Source organism: Hemiscyllium ocellatum, chromosome 21 (assembly GCF_020745735.1).
Source record: "Hemiscyllium ocellatum isolate sHemOce1 chromosome 21, sHemOce1.pat.X.cur, whole genome shotgun sequence".
Lineage (NCBI taxonomy): Eukaryota > Metazoa > Chordata > Chondrichthyes > Orectolobiformes > Hemiscylliidae > Hemiscyllium > Hemiscyllium ocellatum.
This window is the reverse complement of record NC_083421.1, coordinates 41,274,731-41,298,512: the sequence shown is the minus strand read 5'-3', so window position 1 is coordinate 41,298,512 and position 23,782 is coordinate 41,274,731. Positions and strand designations below refer to the sequence as shown.

The window sequence follows — 23,782 nt, the reverse complement described above, 5'->3', positions numbered from 1 at the left end:
AGGCTAAACTGGCAGAGCAAGTAAATAAATTGAAGTCTGGAGGGAAAAAAAGCAGGATTTTGTGAGTGTGATAATGTTTAAAGTGAATCCCCATCATTTAGAGATCAAAGAACAGAAACCTGAAAGCAGTGTATCAGAGCTAGAATGAGCTCAGATTCAGTTACAAATGAAAACACTTGAATTGGAGGAAAAGAAATGAAAGAACAATCAAGAAATGAAAGAACAATCAAGAAAGAGGAGAATGATTGATTGATTTTTAAAAAAGAAGCAGAATTGGCAAGAGAAAAGAAAGACAAGGAAATAGAATGAAAACAACTCCACTGTGATAGAGAGATAAAGACAGTGATAGAGCCCAGAAACTATGACTTAGCTAGAGAAAAGCTTACAGTAAAAGGAAGAAAGAAGAGATATTATTTCAGGGGATGATTCTCGTTCCTCTGAGGAATTTGCCTCAACTAAAAGTTTTCACCTTGTGCCTAAGTTTTTGGAGAGGATATTTCTGCTCATATGAAAAAGATATCTGTGAAGTTGAAGTGACCAGAAGATGTCCAAGCTATTACATACAGTGAGGTGAATATTATTAAACTCCGCTAAGTGTCAGTTCAGTCCCTTGGTGTGATCTAGTGAGTTTTTTTTTTCACGTGGATCACCTCAGTATGTATGCCTCAATAGCACTCTGTACACACTATCTTGTGTTCACCATTGGCAGGAGTACTTGCCACTGCTGGAACCTTCCAGGATTTCCATGCCAGCACCATAGTTAAAGTCCAACTGTGGATCAGGTCAGTTGAGGAACATTGTTTCACAGTGCACTTAGTGGAAGGGAAAGGAGAAAGAAAAGCTTCCGAATACACCTGGATGATGCTTCATTGGAAATACAAGTTGCACTCATAGAAATATTGCTATTTTACATCATCACCCACTGATTATTGTCATTGGAACTACAGCTCTGGAGACTACCTGTCTCTTATGCCATACCATCATAGAACATGTTGAAGCAAGTGCTACTGTTTCCTGAAGCCCCAGTACAGTATTACATCTTGTCCTTGTTCAAAATGTTGGAGCATCACATGCTAGAAGGCCTTATTGAACAACAAGGAAAAGAAGACAAAAGCAAAAACGCTACATTTGCTTCCGGGAACCATTTCATTTGAGGAGTTGCAAATATACAGCCAATGAATGATCACTGCGCCTCGCTCTCATCTACTGGAACTGGGTGCTAATTAAGTTCAGTCTGGCTTGTTGAGCCTGACACTACAGTGCTCTCTCATGCACTTCAGGTGATCTCCTTATCTCCTCCTCAAAAGACTCTATCAACTTTCCCAGCTGTTCAGTGTCCATCACTTCCCCTCTTCTTCTGCTCCAGAGCTAGAGAATACAGTAAGCTTGGTGAATGTTGTGCAACTCTCTGGAATGTACTGCAAGGCCCACTGTAGACCAATCAAAGCACCAGAACCTCATCTCTTCTGGAAGCCCATAGTCTTCTCCACTAAGGCTCTGGAGGATGAATAGGCTGCAGACCAACTACACTCAGGGATTGTGTAATGAAACCATGACTGCAGAGAGTAGTTTTTGTCTCCCAGTAGCCCACATGGTAAGATATCCGACCCTTGGTAGGTACCAGGAACAAGGGAGTTCTCAAGGATATAGGCAATATTAAAGCCCACAGGCTATCTGGTGCAGATCTCTAAGATGCAGTTTCGATGCTCACAGGTGACTTGTACATTGATGGATTTAATTCCTATTCTATTGATGAAGCCAGTTACATTAATGATTTGGTGCTGTCTGTGTGCTGTGTGTTCAGTCTAAAGCAGCTTCATCTTGGCAAATCTGGCGCCCTTAGCAAAGCCTACTGCCCAGGCTGCAGCACTGACCACGTTCTGAGGAAACAGATGAAGTGGGGTCGTCTGGTACAAATTGTCTCAGTAAAAACCTTGATACATTTGTGCATTCACGATTGAGAGATCCCTAGAGGAACATTGGAAGCAGTGTGTTGCTAAGAATGTAGCAGAGCTGACAGCAAGCAGGGTAGGTGAGCCAGTCACCCCTTCAGGATGCAAATACCCCCCCCCCCGCCCAGCGGATCACGTAATTCTCTGCTGGAGCCCCGGGACATTCCAATCTTCAGCAGAATGCATTTCGTTCAGCTGGAGGAAACACCATCAAAGACAATAGTCCTTGGGCCCCCTGTAATTCCTTCACATCCTGAGGGGACATTCTTCATGTGGAAGCCATCAGGCAGTTGTCAGAGGTTGGAACTCTTTCTGAGTTTGCTGTTCCTCCTCAGTTGCAGCACAATCACCGTGGTGACGGCCCCTGCTGTGTTTGCCTTCGTTCCAGTGAACACAGTTGGAGAATATCCGAACTAGAAAAGGTCCTTTAGTAATGTGAGCAGTTGGCATTCAGATCAAATGATGGTTTAGTATTGTCCTCAATCCAGTGGGACATGGCAGACTCTGTGGAGGGGGACCAGGAAATGCCTGTACATGGACCTTTGACATAGTGCGTTTTATTCCGAAGTGTGCAGCACATGTCACACAAGTAGAACTGGAGATAGTAAGTATACTAGGATTGCTGAAACCTCCTCACCTAACCCGACACCCCATCCAAACAAGGCAGCTTTGAAGAGTCTTGTTGCCAAATACATACAGTTCAAGGTGAGAAGAAATCAGCTCCGTGCCCTTGTGCAGGTTAGATTAGGTTCCCTACAGTGTGGAAACAGATCCTTTGGCCCAACAAATCCACACCGACCCTCTGAGACCCATTTCCCTCTGATTAACAAACCTAACACTACGGGACAATTTAGCATGGCCAATCCACCTGACCTGCACAGCTATGAACTGTGGGAGGAAACCGGAGCACCCAGAGGAAACCCACACAGGCACAGTGAGAATGTGCAAACTACACACAGACAGTCGCCCGAGGCCGGAATCAAATCTGGGACCCTGGTGCTGTGAGACAACAGTGCTAACCACTGAGCCACCATGCCACCCCCTAAAAGAGCTTGGTTGTCATTTGTGAATTTTAGTCAACAGATGAGACTTTTAGGATTGCCTGTCTGCTTCACATACAGGACTATAATCAATCTCTAATGATCAATGACACAGTCAAGATTCCTTGTGTTTCCTCCATAGTTGGAATTATGCATTTCCCATATACAGTAGTCTGATTACAGACATCTTGAAACTGGACTGTGTAAGAGCTTGAAGTGCAATTTGCCCTTGAAGGGCCTCACATCACTCAGCCTACATGCTCAGACAGGGAAGAAAAACACCATCTCAGTCACAGCCATTCTCCATGGCTATTGTCCATTTGTAGTTTTGGGTGAAGATGGAAGGCAACACAGGTTGCACTTGATGCAGTGAATCCAGGCCCAGCCTAAATTCCCCTCCACCCACCTTATCCCAGTTCCAACCTTCCAACTCAGCACTACTCTCTTGACCTGTCCTACCTCTCCATCTTCTTTCCCACCTATCCGCTCCATCCTCCTCTCTGACCTATCACATTACCCCGCCTTTATCTACCTATTGCACTCTCAGCTACCACCCACCTAGCCCCACCTTCTTCCATTTATCTTACCACCCTCTTGGCTCACAAGCCTCATTCCTGATGAAGGGCTCTTGCCTGAAACGCCAATTCTCCTGCTCCTTGGATGCAGCCTGACCTGCTGTGTTTATCCAGCACCAAACTCTCAACTCTGATCTCCAGCATCTGCAGTCCTCACTTTCTCCTATTTGATCTAGGACCCTGCCAAGACCTTCATGTTCCTTTCTGCTTTGCTGACAAACCCATCAGGTCTAAACTTACACACATTTTCACCCAATGCATTCACTTATGTCTTCATCTTGAAGCATGACCCCTTGAGCCCCAGCCCTTCACCTTTGCCATGGAAACCATCATAGTGCACTGTACACTCCCTCACCCACTCTGTGAAAGCCATGGTGTTAGCAATCATTGTTGACAGCCCTCTCCACCCCTCCCCAGGTTGCAGTGGCTCCTTGTCTTCCAATGCACTATTGTCACTCCCGTTATATGTTGAGTTACCTTCCTGCACAATTACTACCTTCTCTGCATGTTGCCTCCAACCCCACAATTGACTCTCCCAACTTCCCTGCTACAGTGGTGGCTCCCGATAACCCCTTTTGACTTTCAGTGCACAGATCCCAGTCCTGACTGTGGCCCACCCCAAACATACTTGGAAGGACAGCCCTGACTGATAAATGCAAGAAGGAGGACGGAAATGGTATTAGTTTTAGAAAAAAACACAGAAAAATACCAAAAATAATAAAAGCTAAAAGTCATAAAAAGGAAATAACATGCTTCCATGGTAACAAGGCTAAAAAATCTAATTGCTGAAAATTGCAGTAGTAGCCTTCATTTGGAAGGAAGTGAATCTATGAAATTCACTACCACTGAGAACTGTCAAGGCTAGGTCATTAAGTGTATTCAAGGTTGAGATAGATAGGGTTTTAAATCAATAAGGGGATTAAGAGTTATGTGGATAAGGTAGTAAAGATCAAATGTGATCTCATTGAATGGCTGTGCAGACTCAAAATGGCCTCCTTTTGCTCCTATGCCCTATAATAGGAATGCATAAAAAATTCCTAAGATGAGATTGTATCAAGAAAGCAAATTAGCATTTAGTAGCAGTACCAGTGAAATATATTCTCTCAGAATCTATTAGGAAGGGGAGATGACTCCGTCGAGAAATCTTGCTGGATTTTTGCTAAAGAGAGTTAAAGTACTGGAGGTTCTGGATTTTTTTTATCTTTAAGGGAGATGCTTTTGGTTAATTCTCCAACAAAATAAATCAATAATGAAAAGATTTAAATATTTTGTTTTTGGGAAAGAGATATTACCTTATGCATCAGTTTCAAGAGGCAAACCCTTGAAGATGCTGAAGGATACTGGAGCAATTCAGTGACTGTTGCTGACCAATGATGGGTTTGTCTTTACATAGTGGCTAATGGAGGTTATAAACTAGTTCCATTATGTAGATTTAGATTAAAGAGTGACTTACTAAGTGCACAAGTTATAGTTACAATGTGCATTAAATTCCTATAAAAGGAATTAATTTTATCTTGGGGGATAACCTGACTGATTAAAAAATATTAGCCTCTTTGAGGGTGTTGGAACAACCAGTGAAAGTGAGAGAAACTGGGATGCTACAGGAGGAATATCCTGGATTACATCTTCATTCTGTTTTTACTCAATCTCAGATCCACAGAATTAGACAGGAAGAATATAGAAAAGGGATCTGACTTGCTCAATATTAACAGCAGCTGGTATTATAACAATATTAGTTATTCTGCTGCTGATGCAAACTTATTGTTATTGATATTTTGATAGAATTTGGTTGTCTGTGGTCCAATTCTGGGCTTAGTGTTCTTGATGGAATTTCCATTTCTCATTTAACAATGATGCACATTCTAGGTCACTTTAAACATTCTTAGTTCTTGTCCTTGCAAATCCTGCCTCCTGCATGTTTATTAGAATGTTAACTTTTCAGTTCAAAATTTTGTTTTAAAAAGTTATGTTTCAATCGAGCCATGCATCCTTGCTTATATCTAATTCCTTTCATCCTGAAAGCTAAGCAGTGATCACTGTATGCATCAATCATTTAAGAGCAGATTATGCTTGCTTAAAATATTCTTAGCTATTAAATCAGCAAAGATGCAATGGATTGATCAGCTATTTGAGATGTGTGGGCAAAAGCAGCCCAGGTTTAGAAGTAATCCCTGTCTACTGCATGTAAACAACCCACATGGAATGTGTTTTGGCTGTTCTCAGTCTGGTTAATGGGAGTTGCAGTTCAAATCTGTTTCTATATTGATATTGATTCTGATCCAAGCCTTTTGGCAGAGGCCGTTTCTAATTTCAAACATTGTTGTATCCAAAAACTATTTCCTGCAATTGCAATTCTCAATATGGCCCGTTCCAAAACAGCAGACTATCATAAACGGTGAAAATTCAGCAAATGTTTTTGTCAATGGAATACTTCTGAACATTAACTCTAACTTTGTCTGTTTCTTGTTGCAGTAAATCCCTGCTGTTATTACCCGTGCCAGAATAAAGGAATATGTGTTAATATCGGGAAGGATGGGTATGAATGTGATTGCACCCGCACTGGTTACTATGGTGTCAACTGCAGTTTGCGTAAGTTGTTTCAATACTCAGTTTTCAGTCACATTTTATTGGAAGTATAGTCATTGACCATAATAACTAGGTAACCGCTGAAAGTTCAACATAAGTGCATCACTATTGCTGGTATACAGTTGATTTCCAGAAAATGAAATCTTTATTTCAATGCAATCTAATAATCCCTTTTAATTGCTGAACCCAAGCAGACTGCGTTGGTACATTGAACAAATTCCAGTTGTAATTTTGAACATATAACTCATTCTGAGAAGGGTTTGTTCTATTAATGATTAGATTCAATTATTCCAGTGCGCATACTGTAGAATGGTGTATTCAAAAGGAATGTTAATTACTCATGGTGTACTATATTTCATTAGGAATGATCTATTCCCTGACTTAGTCTAACTCCGTAAAGACTATATGGTGAACATTGTTAAACCATAGAAGGATGAAATAGCTGCAGCACTGAAGGAAGCAATTCAGCCTGAGGTGTCCGTGCCAGCTTCCTGTCAGAACAATTCAGCTAGTCCCACACCTCTGCCTTTTCCTCAAAGCGCAAGGAAAGTTTTCTCATAGAATCCCTACAGTGTGGAAACAGGCCCTTCAGCCCAACAAGTCCACACCGAAGACTATCCCACCGAAACCCATTCTCCATTACTCTACATTTACCCCTGACAAATGCCCCTAACCTTCATATCCATGAACACTATGGGCAATTTAGCGTGGCCAATTTACCTAACCTGCACACCTTTGGATTGTGGGAGGAAACTGTAGCAAACCCATGCAGACACAGGGAGAATGTACAAAGTCTACTCCGAGAGTCACCCGAGACTGGAATCGAACCCGAGTCCCTGGTGCTCTGAGGCAACAATGATAACCACTGAGCCACCGTGCCACCCCAATAATAACTCTTCTGATATTATCAAAATTCCTCTATCCGTTGCTCCCGATGCAGTCTCCTCTACATTGGGGAGACTGGGCACCTCCTAGCAGAACTCATTAGGGAACGTCTCTGGGACACCTGCACCAATCAACCACATCGCCCTGTGGCCCAACATTTCAACTTCCCCTCCCACTCAGCCGAGGACATGGAGATCCTGGGCCTCCTTCACCACTGCTCCTTCACCACCCGACGCCTGGAGGAAGAACGCCTCATCTTCCGCCTCGGAACACTTCAATTTGAACTCCACCAGTTTCCTAATTTCCCCTTCCCCCACCTCACCCCAGTTCCAAACTTCCAGCTCAGCACTGTCCCCATGACTTGTCTTACCTGCCTATCTTTCTTTCCACCTATCCATTCCACCCTCTCCTCCCTGACCTATCACCTTCATCCCCACCCCCACTCACCTATTGTACTCTATGCTACTTTCTTCCCACCCCCACCCTCCTCTCATTTATCTTTCCACCCTTCAGGCACTCTGCCTGTATTCCTGATGAAGGGCTTTTGCCCGAAATGTCAATTTTACTACTCCTCAGATGCTGCCTGAACTGCTGTGCTTTTCCAGCACCACTCTAATCTAAACTCTGGTTTCCAGCATCTGCAGTCATTGATTTTACCATCTTCAAAATTGCAGTTGAACTTTTCTTCAGCATATTTTTCAGACAGTACATTCCAGGTTGTAATCACTCACTGTATAAAAATGTTTACCCTTATGTTATCATTTAATTCCTTCACCCATCAGTATTCTTTGGTCCTCAATTCTCCTACCAATGGGAACAATTTGTTGCTATTTACTCTGTCCAGACCCTCATGATATGAATCCCTCTGCAAATCATCCTTTCAACCTTCTCTTCTCCAAGCAGAACTGCCCCAACTTCCCCAAACTATCCACATAAATGAAGTCATGTTAAGCAATCAATGTTTCTTATTGTTTTTTGAGATGAAAGCAACATTAGAAGTATCTACTGTCCGTCTCGGACAGGTATAAAGAAACAAGGTGATTTTTAACTGTAGGAGAAAGTGAGGACTGCAGATGCTGGAGATCAGAGCTGAAAATGTGTTGCTGGAAAAGCGCAGTAGGTCAGGCAGCATCCAAGGAGCAGGAGAATCGACGTTTCGGGCATAAGCCCTTCTTCAGGATTTTTAACTGTAGCCATATGTAGGTCAAGCAGGTCAGGATGGTGGGTGACATTCCTTCAAGGTCATTAGTAAGCTATTAGGGTGTTTATGATTAATAAAGCTGGAAAACAATTTTCTGATACTAGCCCATAAATTACAAGTTGAATTTAGTTTGGATGGGATGTTAATCTGAGCCTCAATTGAACAGCTTTGAGAATGGGAAAGATATCATGTCTCTATTTTGAAGTAGGACAAAGGAATTATCACCTATCATTGAACCTTCAATTTAAATGCATCTTTCTGTCTGGAAATCAAATGCTTTCAAGGATTTGTTTTATTTCAAAGCATTCCAACAATCTCTTAGTTCAGGAACCCAAGTGGATTCTTTACCATGTTGGCCAAGTTCAAGTTGTAATATTGAACACATATGTCATTCTGAAAAATGCTTACTCCATTAATGAACTTTTTTAAAAAAATTGTTCCGCCAATATTTATCACTCAAATAACATGCCAACAACCAGACTGGGTGTTCATTATCAAATTGTTGCTTGTGAAGACTTGCTGTGTGCCAATTGGCTGTTGCATTTCTAAATTGCAATAGTGCATACTCAATGTCTATAAAATGCTTTGATACATCCAGCGATCATAAAAAAGCAGTATACCCTTTTCACAGTTAGTCATTGTAGAATTGAAAGCACGATCTCAACACAATCACTGCTAAGTGGTCGAATCTACCGGAAGTATTATGTTTCTATCATGGCTAGTTTGAAAACGCATCAGCAATCTGGATTACTGCTTGTAATAAACTACAGTGGTGCAAACACTCAAAGCTGATCAACTTCCATCTTTTTTTGTTAATCTTGTGTTTTCTTTAGCATGGGCATTTTGAGAACCCTATGGACAGAGTGGCAATTTTCTATCGTCTATGGAAGAAAGCATACTTTATTACATGTAAAAAGAAGCCCTTCTGCTCAGGGTCATCAGAAAATGGCAAAAAAAAGCTTTATCTCCAAATAGGATTCACGCAGTCGAAGTGTCTCTGAATGGGTGTGGCTGCAGTATAAATAAATAAAATAGTCAAGGATGAAAGATAGAATTCTATGAACAATATTTGCTATGGTTGATTTGAACTAAATAACATATTTTTAATTGCAGCGTATTTTTGGTCAAGAATTCATAAATTTCTGAAGCCAAGCCCGAGTTTTATGCATCATCTACTGACGCACTATCAATGGTTTTGGAATATTCTGGATGGTATTTCGTTCATCAGAGACTCACTAATGCGATATGTCTTAACAGGTATCTCACTTGTATTAAGTTGCTCAGCTAAACATTGGCAGCTATAAGACAATATTCACTTTGACTGATGTACCCATGCAATAAAACAATAATCATGAGCTACAAGATAGGAATAGGTACACAACTCTTTAAAATTTGCATAACATGTAGATGGGGGTAGGGGGGGGATGGTTTAGAAGGTGTTTAGCATGCATGCCTTCATTGCTCAGACCTTTGAGTATAGGAGTTGGGGTTGGTGACAGGACATTGGTGAGCCCTCTTCTGGAGTAATGTGTGCAGTTGTAGAAAGGATATTATTAAACTGGAGAGGGTTCAGAAAAGATTTACAAAGATGTTACTGGGAATGGAGGGTTTGAGGTATAAAAGTATGTTGGATAGGTTGGGATGTTTTTCACTGGAGTGTAGGAGGTTGAGGTGTGGCCTTTTGAAGTTTATAAAGCCATGAGGGGCATAGATAAGAGAAGGGTCTTTTCCCTAGGATGGAGGAGTTGAAAACTCGGGGGCATAATTTTAAGTTGAGAGGAGAAAGATTTAAAAAGGACTACGAATAGCAATGTTTTTACACAGAGAGTGGTTCACGTGTGGATTGAACTGCCAGAAAAAATGGTGGACACAGGTTCAGCTCCAATGTTTAAATGGCATTTGGATAAGTATATGAATAGGAAAGGTTTGGAGGGTTATGGGCCAAACTCAGGCAAGTGGGACCAGTTTAGTTCGACAACATGGTCAGTGTGGACTAGTGGGACCGAAGATTCTGTTTCCATGCTGTGTAACTCTATGACTAGAAAATTGTCAACGTCACATTCTTATTCAAAAAGGGAAGGACACAAAAAAAAACAAGTAAATATGAATAATTGGTGTGATGCAGTTCAGTCCTCATTTTAAATTAATACATTCAATCCTAATCGGTTGCAAATGATAGTGGTCATGTTATGGAGTAGTAATCCATAGGCCTAGGTTAGCAACATAAGATCAAATTCCACATAACAATTAGTGGAATTTAAATTCAATTAGTATATTTGGTATAGAAAGCTGGTCCCAATTATGGTGACCATGACAATAATAATCAATTTTCCTAAAAAAACTGTCTCATCATAAAGAGTCCTCACGGAATTAAATCAAGTATCCTTTCATGGCCTGACCTACATGTGACTCCGGGCACGCCACAATGTGGTTGTCTCTTAAATGGCCAAGCAAGTTGTACAGTTTCAGAGGTAGTTATGGTTGCTAGTGAAACCTATATCAGCATAAATTTATTAATGTAAAAATGAATGACAAAATTTACAGCATTTTGAGAAACAAAATTAGTCAAATTTAGAGATTCTTTATAGTATATGCTGAAAGCATTAGACATGCAAAACTGAGGTAGATCATCACTGCCATCGATGGGAGCATATAATTATGGTATGACAAACATATATTGTCTGTTTCCATTGTAAATATTGTCATAGAAATTTACAGATAATTGATTTGAATCTACAGCATAGAAACAGTTTATTGAGTACAACTGATCCATGACAGTGTTTACACTCCACTTGGGCCTTATCCCACTCTAATTATCTCTTCCACCTCTGCCTTGTATTCTTCTTTTCATACCTCACTCATATATACAGCATGCCTCTCCCTCAGTATATACGTGCAATCTGCTGCGACCTTTCCATATTGTGGCAATTTTCATATTCCCATCGGTTTTCATGCAAAAATATTACAATCAGGGCACAAAGGGCAGGCTGGGAATGGACAAAGGTGGAAGGGAGGACATGGCCTTTGAAATGTGCATCATTGCCAAAGTGAGTAGGCTCTAGGATGCAGATTCGTTCCTGATGAAGGGCTTTTGTCTGAAACGTTGATTTTCCTGCTTCTTGGATGCTACCTGACCTGCTGTGCTTTTCCAACACCACTTTAACCTTGACTCTGATCTGCAGTCCTCACTTTTGTCTAAGATGCAGACGCAAGGCCAGAGTAGACAGGGCAAGAGACAGAACAGTAATTTATACAAAGGCACATTAAGATTTAAGACTACAAATGGACAAATTTAAAAGATTAAAGCAAGAGTCTAACGGAAGGATCAGGACACTCCACCTTTAAACTGTAATCTTCCTAGGTAGATTTCTTAAGGCCTCAGTTATAGAATTTTATTTAAAAAATTTTGCAAGGCTATGTACTTTAGGTATAATGCCCTGACAGGTGAGAAAGTTTCACTTTACCTGGGAAGAAGATAGAAAATCTCAACTTTTCTGCAGAAGTTGGAATCACTATTTTGATAATAAACAAGTCTAAGAAAACCCCAGTAAGCAGTACAGATATACAATATTGCTATTTTGCAGAAGTTGAAACTTTGGAAGAAGTGACACAATGCAACGTTGTTAGTTAACAGGAGTTCACTTTATTAGAATACAAATACTGTATTGCTGTAGAATCAAGTTAAAGGTTTGAATCCAAAATGTAAAAGTCTGAGGAAATCTTTAAGACAAATTTAAAAACAGCATTGACTTCATGTAAGAACAAAACATGAAGGCAGCAGAACACAAAGAGTATTGTGATGCTACAGATTTGAAACAATAAAAATAAGTAAACACATTGAGTTAATTCTTACTGTATTTTTGGCTAGTGACAGTTAAAACTTATTTAAAAGAGGGTTTTTGCCCACAGGACCTAATGAGATTTTTTTGCTGTATCTTACCAACCAGCCTAATTAATTAGGCATCCACTCCGATGGCTCCCTTCATTTCCAATTCTATCTCCACCTTTCCACACATCTTTCCTGGGAGATCCAGTCACTTAGCAGATATTCTCCAAGAGCCCATCATCCCTGGCAGCTGTGCCATCTGTAAAAGGCTGTGGTGCACCCAGGTGATCATTGGTATTCGGAAGCTGCCCTATGTGATGACAGATGTACAATGTGAAGATGTCAGAGGATGGCAAAGTGAATTTTCTGAAAGGCACCTGGAGCTCCTGCTGAACTGGGTGGTGCATGGGAGAAGGAGGGGCCAGAACACTAGATCCTAGCAGCTTGGTCTGAGGTCACCATCTAGTCGGTGCCATCTTCATGGTGTGGCGGAAGGGCTGGCAGTGTCTTGAGAGGGTCATTGACCCTTTTCCACTGTACCAGGATAATGCATCTCTCTGCTACTTCATTCTGATTCTGTCCCTGCTCCTGTCCCCACTCTCCACCAAGGCACATGCTGTGCTAGTCTCCCAGTGGCCTGCAACCTTTTTCCTCACTCACTCTCAGCCCCCTGGCCCACCCTTCCAAGCCACTCACTCTGCATTGGCCTCTGTGCTGCCTACTGACTCCCTCAGAACACCTCACCATCAGCACTAACAACCGTGCCACCACCTACTTTCACCCCCACTCAATCCTCCCCTTCCTGTCATCCCAAAAGAAGCCAGCCCACAGTAGGGCAGAAGGGGAGGGGGTGTCTGGCATCAGAATTATCAGCCCTTGTCAATGTATGTGCTGAGGGGCTGCTGATGAATATGGAAGCAAGATGAACAAGGCATACAGAGGGCTATGCTGACACCATTGCCCTTCATGTTAAAACATTCCTATGCTTACTCCCTGGATACATAGCCCATGGGAAGAAATGTCTGGGGCAGGGAAGTGTATAGCACATGGGGGATATTGCCTGATGATCATCAGGGAGTAGGCCTCATGCAGGTTTGTCTTCTGTACAGTGCATGGCTTCCTAAGAAATGTCGCTTCCCTTTAAAGGGCTCACATCAGTGGGTCCTGCAGTTCCCTCCGTCACAGGTGAAGACACCTACCCTGTCCACTTCAGGTGTGCTCATGACCATTTTCTTTCTCATTGTGCACTTTCGATTTCCAGCACGGTGGAAGGTTACAGCAAGTGTTCCTGGTAGTAGTTTGATGCCTCCATCATGATATTTGTCAGTGAAGTCCCAAACATCCAGACCCCCTTCCTGACAGTCCTTTCTGTCAGCCCCATTGTCTTTTCACCTCCCCAGATTGCCAACCACTCCATCAATTTGTCTATCTTACTCTCCTAGCCCCTGGTATTTGAGATGACCAAGCCTCATCTGGTAATAACTTCTCCCTCTCATATTATCCTGTTCCCATCTTTATTCTACCAAACTGCACTCCCACACAAATATAGTTGCACCCCAACCCAGTCTGCTTTACAGTTACCATTCAGCTTTCAGGAGGTATGACCTAGATCACCTTGACCAGATGCCTGACTGTAGCAAATCCCCTAGACTGGTATCGGAGGCTGCTTTCAATTTATTAAACCAGGATTTCCTAGCTGATGTTTACCTCCATGGACTTCACTGAGGATGGCTCCACTAAGAGTTAAATGCTTGGCTGCTCACTTCCTGCACATGCAGTGTGGTTGTTGGGTAAGCTATTGGTATATGGTGCAAGTGTGAAATTGCCAAAGCATATTACTGTCCAGCCAAATGTAGATCCCTTTAGTCTGAAGACTGCTGAGAGCAAGGCGAGCTGCTCGAATGTGTGACTGTGCTCATTATTATGGCAAGGCAAGCTGGGAATGCTGTGAACATCCAGGCAGGTGCTAGATGAACAAGTACTGAGAGAGCAACCCAACAGCCTTGAGGTGCAGCCTGATCCAGACAGTGAGCTGAGTGTCTGCTGTGTGTTTAAAGTGACCTTGCAGCACCCTTCAAGGCTGGTGAGCCCTCAATGCAGGTTTGTGCTTCCCAAATATTCTACAGTGGATCTGAGAGGAGCTGGCAAATGCAAGGATGCCATCGTCCATGGACGAGGGCTGTGTGCCACTGGTGCCTAGGGATTGTGCCAATGTTGTTTACATGGACGGTCTTCACAGCCAGCGGCTTGGTAAAGTCACCAGGTACCTGCTCTGATATTCATATCGAGATTTCTTGATGTCCAGTTGTTTGTTTCCTTTGCTAAAATAGAAAGCTGAATATTATTGAGGTGAGTTGTGCCATTAAGAAGATGTTTAACATGGTATCATCCTCTTAATTAGTAACTTAACACCGCCTAGCTAAAAACATACGTCACAACGTGGCAGATGCATAAAACATACAGTGAGTTGCTGCAATCTCAAGGTAGGTCTAATTGGAATTCTCATATGATTCTGCCGCAAATCTCATTATAGTTAACATCATTCAGAACCTTGTAAAATTCTTCCTATTAGAAAAACATGAAAGGAGTGCTAATACCGCCAAAGAGAGTGCTCAAACAAAACAGGCTCAGACATTTTGAAGAAAGCAATTCTTAAGATTCAGAATTGTTTCAAAATGAAAGACAGACTCTGAAGCTGGGATCATTAATACCTTCTTGCATTCTATTTTGGCCTCTGGTGGATGATGTTAGAAATTGCCAAAGTGTCAAAGAAGACTTAAGTGCTTTGGCAATTTTTTAAAAGCATTTGATAATTACTTCAAGCTGAGAACAAAATAATTCTCAAACAGGTAAGATTCAACAGAAAAGTTCAGCTTCCAGGAGAATTCATAACTAATTTCATTCATGACCTCTACAGATTAGTTGAAACCTGTGATATCAAAGTTTTTATGAGCCAGACTTGCTGTTGGAATAATTGATAAATCTTTGTTAGATTTCTTATAGTCCAAGGAAGATATAATTTTGGAGAAAACTATTCAAACTGTGCAAAAGCAGTGAGCAGAAAGAGACACAAACACATTCTCAGAGGAAAAATTAACCATACACTGGGTGAGCAATAGAATCCGTTCCGTTGATGTGATAAAGATACTTTAAAGAAGTATGTGGTAAATCAAAGTAGAGAGTAAACCAAATGGCGTATAGAACAGTACAGCACAGTACAGAGCTTTCAGTCCTTGATGTTGTGCCGATCTTTTATCCTAATTTAAGATCAGACTAACCTGCATACCCTTCATTGTATTAACTTCCATGTGCCTATCTAAGATATATAATCTTAAATATCCCAAACGTATCTGACTCTACTACCACCTCTGGCAGTGCATTCACACACCCATCACTCTGAGTAAAGAACACACCTCTGTCATCTCCTCTAAACCTTACTCCAATCATCTTAAAATTATGCCTCCTCATGATAGCCATTTCTGACCTGGAAAAAAGTCTCTGGCTATCCACTCTATCTATGCCTCTCATTATCTTGTGCACCTCTATCAAGTCATCTCTCATCCTTCTTCACTCCAATGAGAAAAGCCCTAGCTTCCTCAACCTTTCTTCATAAGATATGCCCTCCAGTGCAGGCAGCATCCTGCTAAATATCCTTTGCACCCTCTCTAAAGCTTCCACATCTTTCCTATAATGAGGCAACCAGAAGTGAACACAATATTCCAAGTGTGAACTAACCAGGCCCCTATAGAGCTCAGCATAACCTCGCAGCTCTTAAAATCAATGACCTTGCTAATGAAAGCCAACACACATACGTCTTTTTGACAACCCTATCAACTTGGGTGGCAACTTTGTGGGATCTATGGACATGGTCCCCAAGATCTCTCTGTTTCTCCACACTGTCAAGAATCCTGTCTTTAACCCTGTATTATGCATTCAAATTTGACCTTCCAAAATGAATAATTTCACACTTTTCTAGGTTGAATTCCACCTGCAACTTATCAGCCCAGTACTGCATCCTGTCACTGTCCCATTGTAACCTACAACAGCTCTCCACACTAGCCACCACTCCACCAATCTTCATGAGATTGGCGAACTTAATAAGCCACCCTTCCACTTCCCCAATCAAGTCATTTATAAAACTCACAAAGAGCAGAGGTCCTAGAACTGATCCCTTCAGAACACCACTGGTTACCAAGCTCCAGCCTAAATACTTTCCTTCTACCACTGCCTTCTGCCTTCTATGGGCCAGCCAGCCAGCCAGATTTTCCCCGTATCCCAAACCTCCTTTCTTTCTGAATGAGCCTACCATGGGGAACCCTATCAAATGCCTTACTAAAATCCATGTACACCAGATCCACTGCTGTGCCTTCATCAATGTGTTTTGTCACATCCTCAAGGAATTCAGTAAGGTTTGTAAGGCAAGCCCTGCCCCTCATGAAGCCATGCTGACTATCTCTAATCAAACTATGGTTTTCCAAGTATTCATAAATCACGTCTCTCAGAATCCTTTCCAATACTTCACCTACTACATGTGTGAGACTGGTCTGTAATTCTCAGGATTACCCCATTCCCTTTCTTGAACAAGGGAATAACATGTGGCACCTTCCAATCATCTGGAACTACTCCAGTGGACAGTGAGGATGCAAAAATCATCGCCAAAGACGCAGCAATCTCTTCCGTCACTTCTCGTAGTAACCTAGGGTATATCTCATCTGGCCCAGGGGATTTATCTATCCTTTTGGCTTTCAAAATTTTCAGCACATCCACCTTCTTAACATCAACATACTCGAGCATATCAGTCTGTTTCACGCTGTTCTCCGAAACATCAAGGTCCCTCTTAGTATTGAATACTGAAGTGAAGTATTTATTAAGGACCTCCCCTACTTACTCCGACTCCAGGTGCAAGTTCCCCCACTATCCCTGATCAATCCTACCCTCACTCTGGCTATCTCTTGTTCCTCACATAATTGTAGAATATCTTAGGGTTTCCTTAATCCTACCTGCTAAAGTTTTTCATGCCCCCTTCTAGTTCTCCAAAGTCCATTCTTCAGTTCCTTCCTGGATACCTTATAACCCTCTAGAGCCCTGTCTGACCTTTCCCTCCCCATCTTTCTTTCTCTTGACTAGATGTTCCACATCCCTTGTTACCCAAGGTTCTTTCAACCTACCATGCCTTCCTTGTCTCAGTGGGATAAACCTGTCCAGCACTACCATCAAGTGCTTCCAAAACAACCTCCACATTTTTATTGTGCATTTCCCTGAGAACATCTGTTCCCAATTTAGGCACCCCAGTTCCTGCCTAATAGCATTGTAATTTCCCGTCCCACGATTAAATACTTTCCCATACTGTCTGCTCCTATCCCTCTCCATGAATATAGTAAAGGTCAGGGTGTTGTGATCACTATCACTGAAATGCTCTCCCACCTGACCTGGTTCGTTGCCAAGCACCAAATCCAATATGGCCTCCCCTCTAGTCAGCCTGTCTACATATTGAATCAGGAACCCTTCCTGGACACATTTGACAAAAGCTGCTCCATCCAAACAATTTGAACTAGACTAGATTCACTACAGTGTGGAAACAGGCCCTTCAGCCCAACAAGTCCACACTGACCCTCCAAAGAATAACTCACCCAGTCCCATTTCCCTCTGACTAATGCACCTAACACTATGGGCAATTTAGCATGGCCAATTCACCTAACCTGCACATCTTTGGACTGTGGGAGGACACACAGGGAGAATGTGCAAACACCATACAGACAGTCACCCAATGCTGGAATTGAACCTGGGACCCTGGGAAGGAAATTGCAGATTTTACAGAAGTGGTGGAAATGTTTCCCACTCCTATCGTCGCTGAAGAACACAGAATCCGCTATCTCTCAAAGTAGAGTTGTCAATGGCAACAATAAGGATAGCGCTGAGTAAGCAGCAATCCTCCAGCGATTCAAATAAAGATGTGAAAATGCCTAGTTCACCAGAAGGACATCTGTAGACGGTGATTGAAGACACTCGACCTAATCAACAACTGTAGTAAGGAGGTTATATACTTCAACTCAGATACATCACACTGAAAGTAAATATTTGCCCGAACAAAATTGAGGTGAGCTGCATGTAACTCCAGAGAAGGCAGACCAATGTCTACAGATTCAGGTCATAGCCAAAAAGAATAAATTACCTGCTGTTAACATCCAGAATACTGAAAAAGAGAATACCTGTTTAAAATTAAATAACTGCTTCACTCAGAAATCCACAACACTAGAAGGAAGAATGTACTTATTTCAGCAGAGCAGATATCTTCTATAAAGGATATTTGTGCGATTAAGGTTCCCCAGACATGGGCTTAAGCATCCACTGGATGCTAGACCAAGTACCTGGTTTAATAGGAACAACATCTGCTGCAAAGATCATCCAAAAGATGAAAAAGATTCTCCAATGCAGAAGTTCAGAATCCAGCTCAACAGTCCTCATGTCAAAGACTTACCAGTCTTCCAAGTCAAAAGAGAATTTGTTCTGCTCCAAACCACCAGAACTGGTGAAATTAGAGACTTAGGGGAGGTACGGCATGATAAAAGTAGCATAAATGTCAACCCTGGAGAAGAAAGTTTAGGGAGAGGTATTACATAAGATAATGGCTCTGAAGAGGTTAAAGTAAAATTTACATTACTTCCACTCAGTTTAATGGTGTCACGTCATCTTTGGGTTAAAAAAAAGTTAAATCTTTCACAAAGTCCCAGTGGCAGCCCATGTGATATACCTGAATCTTGATAGTTATAACTAAGTCTAACCAATTGGTGTTAATTGTATCTAGTGCTATTTTGCAATAAACTTCACCTTGTTAAGACTCGAGTGGTCTACCTTCTATCACTGACTCACAGACAAGCCCTTAGACTCAATGTAGAAAGGAACATTGTTGGCAATAAACTAAGCTGCCAGCTGTTGCTATCCAGAATTCAACAGCCTCATCCACAAGTAGAAAAAAATTCTTTACAGTTCAGTGTGTTTTCTTTGTACAGCCAATAATTGCTGTGTATGTGTTTGAAATTTTTAAAGGGTGCAGCAGACTGTCTTGGAACCAAAGTCCATGTGCAATATAATTGTTCACCAATGTGTTTTTGGAGGAAAGGATCATTGAGCAATTAAAGGAAACCATTGCAAATATTGTGAAGATTAAAAGCAAATAAAAATTGTGCAAATGCACAGCAGATCCAACGGCTAGTATTTCAAAGTGGATTTTCCCAAAAGAGCAACAAATCTTAAAACTCAAAGTTTGTGAGAAGATTTGTAGCTCGGGTGCTCGTTGTTGTGGTTCTGTTCGCCGAACTGCGAGTTTTTCTTGCAAACGTTTTGTCCCCTTTCTAGGTGACATCTTCAGTGCTTGGGAGCCTCCTGTGAAGCGCTTCTGTGCTGATTCCTCCGGCATTTATACTGGTTTGAATCTGCCGCTTCCGGTTGTCAGTAGCTGTCCGCTGCAGTGGCCGGTATATAGGTGATGTGTCGATGTGTGAAACCACAATAGGAAATTCCACACATGGGTTTACCAGCCCTCCAGGAGTGTGCGCAGTCTTTGGGATTCAATGATGAATCAATAGGACGCTACAAACAAAACTGTCAAGAGGCATTGAAGTAAAATGGTGATTTTTTTTTAAAAAATTCATTTTCTTTGAACTGTTCTGCTTATTAAGAACAAAAGTAGTGGAGCTTGGTGGAAATAAACTATTTGATCAATGGTCAAGACTCATGAAACTAGGTAATGAAGAGCCTTTTTAATTTCCAACTGGTCGAAGGCAGTAACTTGTGAGGATGCGTGTGATGGGGCATTGGTTGGAGGACAAGAATGGAGAAGTGATGCATTAAAATTGGAGAATGATACTTTCTGAAATTGGCGCACCAGGGGTTGGCAATCCACAGGGTTCACAATTAAATGTAGGTGCATTGCTAATGTATTTGGAGTCCACATAAAATTAGAAAATGTTAGAGGAGTTCTGGCAGCATCTGTGAAGATCAAAACAAAATGTATGCCTCCGATCAAAGCGTTATTGTCAACACTGGTGTGTAACATAGGATGAAATCAGGTTTACAAACTGCTCCAGTCTTGACTAACCCAACTGATGTAATCACCACATGTTAAAATATTAAACTCTCTCCAGAGCAGTAGAACTGGATCCCTAAGAATGAAAGTATCACAAACAAAGTGCAAGCCAGATTGGCACCACACTTTAGCAACCAGTTTGACATCTGTATCTCCTCATTGCATGGCCTGAGGTAATAAATGAAGTAAGTATAGTGTTTGCAGAATTTTGCAGGAAAACAATTGGATTGAAACTATTTCCCAGACATAACTCTAACTGACTGGTTTTGAGGTGCAGCCTGTCTGTTACTGAATCTCACAAATACTAAACCAGGAGGTAGCTGTTCTTACGTAAATGAATATCTCATTTAACAGCACTGTCAATGTTCTTTTACTGTAATTCTCTATTGAGGCCTACACTGATGCAAGGATTTGAAAGAGAACTACAAAATAAATGTGCCTCATAAATATGTTACAATTTGTTGTGAACAGCACTGATACTGCAAACAAACAAAGCAGGTCAGACATAATTTCAAGTTACATAATATTCAAATGTTAAGTAAACTGAACAGATTAGAAATTAAGTTGAGGTATCAGATTGTATTTGATTTTGCAATACTGTTTATACTAAAATCAGAAGTTATTCTTATGTTTTAACGCTGTTGGATGGAAAATATATTTCACACACGAGATGTGCAAAACGGAAGTGTTTTCCATTAGCTGCCTTGCTGTATGTGGTGCTTTTTCAGAGCTGCTGAATGTGATCAGAAAAGTTACCTGAGGAATTTTATTGAAGGCAAGTTCCTTGAGGCAAGTGAGCTTTTAAAGCCTAGTTAGATAGTCTGCATATTTGTAATGCCCGAGTGAGGGTATGAGTTTAGACCTGCCCCATTTCATTCACTTGCCATTGGGTGTCAAGATGAGTAGCTCATGTCACAATATGTCTGAAATTATTTTAAGTATGGCAGAGTAAAATTTGCATGTGGCTGCATAACAGATGGACAGGTAGAATTTAGTGCTATTGCTTCAGGAATCATTAGGAAGAATTAAGGGGTCATTTCATGGCAATTTGCATTTCCTCAGATCATCTTCCACATTTGCTCACAAGTCGTGTAGACACTACAGTGAGCTGAATGTTTTCACTACATGCTGTGAAGCATGTTGCAATGCTCTTCTGACACCCACTTTGCCCTTCCCACCCACTGAAAATTATTTAGGTCCACTGTTTACCCATGGACAGTATTTCTGACTTTTTTTTGTATCAGCCACTTTTTCTTCTGCCAGCTCCCTGGAGATAGAGTGGGTGGAGTAGAACATTGACAGTGCTGTTAAATGAGATGTAGCTCACAGCCCGGATCTTATTTAATGGTACAGGAGGCTCTCTGGTCTATTCTGGGGCAGCACGCTGTTCTTCTGTACACACTCATTGCAAATAGCAAACCTGGATGCTCTGGAATTGTTTGTAAATTAAACCAGGTTTGAGAGAACAAAAATCTATTGTAAAAGTTCAAAAGCCTCTGGATTCAATGGTGGATTGAGCAACACATTGAGCAAAAGTGCCTGAAGCTAATTCTGGAGTTGTTTGAAGCATTGCCCATCTAAGCCTGTCTGATAAATTGTTTTTACTGTCTTATTCAGACTTATTTACTTTGTCCAGTCAACTAAAATTGCAAAAATATCAAAAACTGATAAATTATTAACCTTGTAATGCCTGAAAAAGGATTGCATGATCATCTGCCAGCTTTCCCAGAATTGTTCAGGTTTGTTTCCACATTTTCTATTTCAAAACGTGTGTTATAATACTCTGCTGTGTAAAAAAGGTTGAACCTGAATTTGACAATTTCCAAAGGGTTGTCTGTTAAGCGAGCCTTTTCCTGATAGTCCAGATCTTAATGATGTACAGAATTATGACATAGAATTTGATCCTTATAGGTGACACTTATGTGAAAGAGCTAGGATTTCTGGGTCTCTGCAGTTGTGCTCAACAGCCTACGTTAGGAAGCGGAATGCCTTTGAGGATTTCTGCACTTAATCTCTGTCTCGTGACTCCTGCATGCCATAAGCATGTGTTTTAGTGATGAGGCTGAACTGTGACTCTACCCATGTTTAAATAGCTTGGCTGTAATTCATTCCTTGATGAAGAATAGCAGAACACTTGTCACTATCGCCCCCTTGACCACGACGCCTCCTCTTATCGCCCCCTTGCCCACAACACCTCCTCTTATCGCCCCCTTGACCACGACCCCACCTCCCACCACCAAACCATCATCTCCCAGACCATCCAGGACCTCATCACCTCAGGGGATCTCCCATCCACCGCCTCCAACCTCATAGTCCCACAACCCCGCACCGCCCGTTTCTACCTCCTGCCCAAAATCCACAAACCTGCCTGCCCCGGCCGACCCATTGTCTCAGCCTGCTCCTGCCCCACCGAACTCATCTCCCAATACCTCGACACGGTCCTGTCCCCTTTAGTCCAAGAACTCCCCACCTACGTTCGGGACACCACCCACGCCCTCCACCTCCTCCAGGATTTTCGCTTCCCCGGTCCCCAACGCCTTATTTTCACTATGGACATCCAGTCCCTGTACACCTCCATCCCCCATCACGAAGGACTCAAAGCCCTCCGCTTCTTCCTTTCCCGCCGCACCAACCAGTACCCTTCCACTGACACCCTCCTTCGACTGACTGAACTGGTCCTCACCCTGAATAACTTCTCTTTTCAATCCTCCCACTTCCTCCAAACTAAAGGAGTTGCCATGGGCACCCGCATGGGCCCCAGCTATGCCTGCCTCTTCGTAGGATATGTGGAACAGTCCATCTTCCGCAACTACACTGGCACCACCCCCCACCTTTTCCTCCGCTACATCGATGACTGTATCGGCGCTGCCTCGTGCTCCCACGAGGAGGTTGAACAGTTCATCAACTTTACTAACACCTTCCATCCCGACCTGAAATTCACCTGGACTGTCTCAGACTCCTCCCTCCCCTTCCTAGACCTTTCCATCTCTATCTCGGGCGACCGACTCAACACAGACATCTATTATAAACCGACTGACTCCCACAGCTACCTGGACTACACCTCCTCCCACCCTGCCCCCTGTAAAAACGCCATCCCATATTCCCAATTCCTTCGTCTCCGCCGCATCTGCTCCCAGGAGGACCAGTTCCAACACCGCACAGCCCAGATGGCCTCCTTCTTCAAGGACCGCAGATTCCCCCCAGACGTGATCGACGATGCCCTCCACCGCATCTCCTCCACTTCCCACTCCTCCGCCCTTGAGCCCCGCTCCTCCAACCGCCACCAAGACAGAACCCCACTGGTTCTCACCTACCACCCCACCAACCTCCGCATACAACGTATCATCCGCCGCCATTTCCGCCACCTCCAAACGGACCCCACCACCAAGGATATATTTCCCTCCCCTCCCCTATCAGCGTTCCGCAAGGACCACTCCCTTCGTGACTCCCTCGTCAGATCCACACCCCCCACCAACCCAACCTCCACCCCCGGCACCTTCCCCTGCAACCGCAGGAACTGTAAAACTTGCGCCCACACCTCCACACTCACTTCCCTCCAAGGCCCCAAGGGATCCTTCCATATCCGCCACAAGTTCACCTGTACCTCCACACACATCATCTATTGCATCCG

At 42.5% G+C, this 23,782-nt stretch overlaps 1 protein-coding gene across 2 annotated transcripts in view; it reads left to right on the top strand.

Annotated features, from left to right (window-relative positions):
- LOC132825836 (prostaglandin G/H synthase 1-like) overlaps positions 1-23,782 on the top strand; it is a 105,794-nt gene that overhangs the window by 11,370 nt on the left and 70,642 nt on the right. For both annotated transcript variants that reach the window (XM_060841370.1, XM_060841369.1), the window contains 2 exons: positions 6,040-6,156; positions 9,353-9,496. In XM_060841370.1, coding sequence (XP_060697353.1) covers positions 6,040-6,156; positions 9,353-9,496 — 261 coding nt within the window. The remainder of the gene's footprint in view (positions 1-6,039; positions 6,157-9,352; positions 9,497-23,782) is intronic.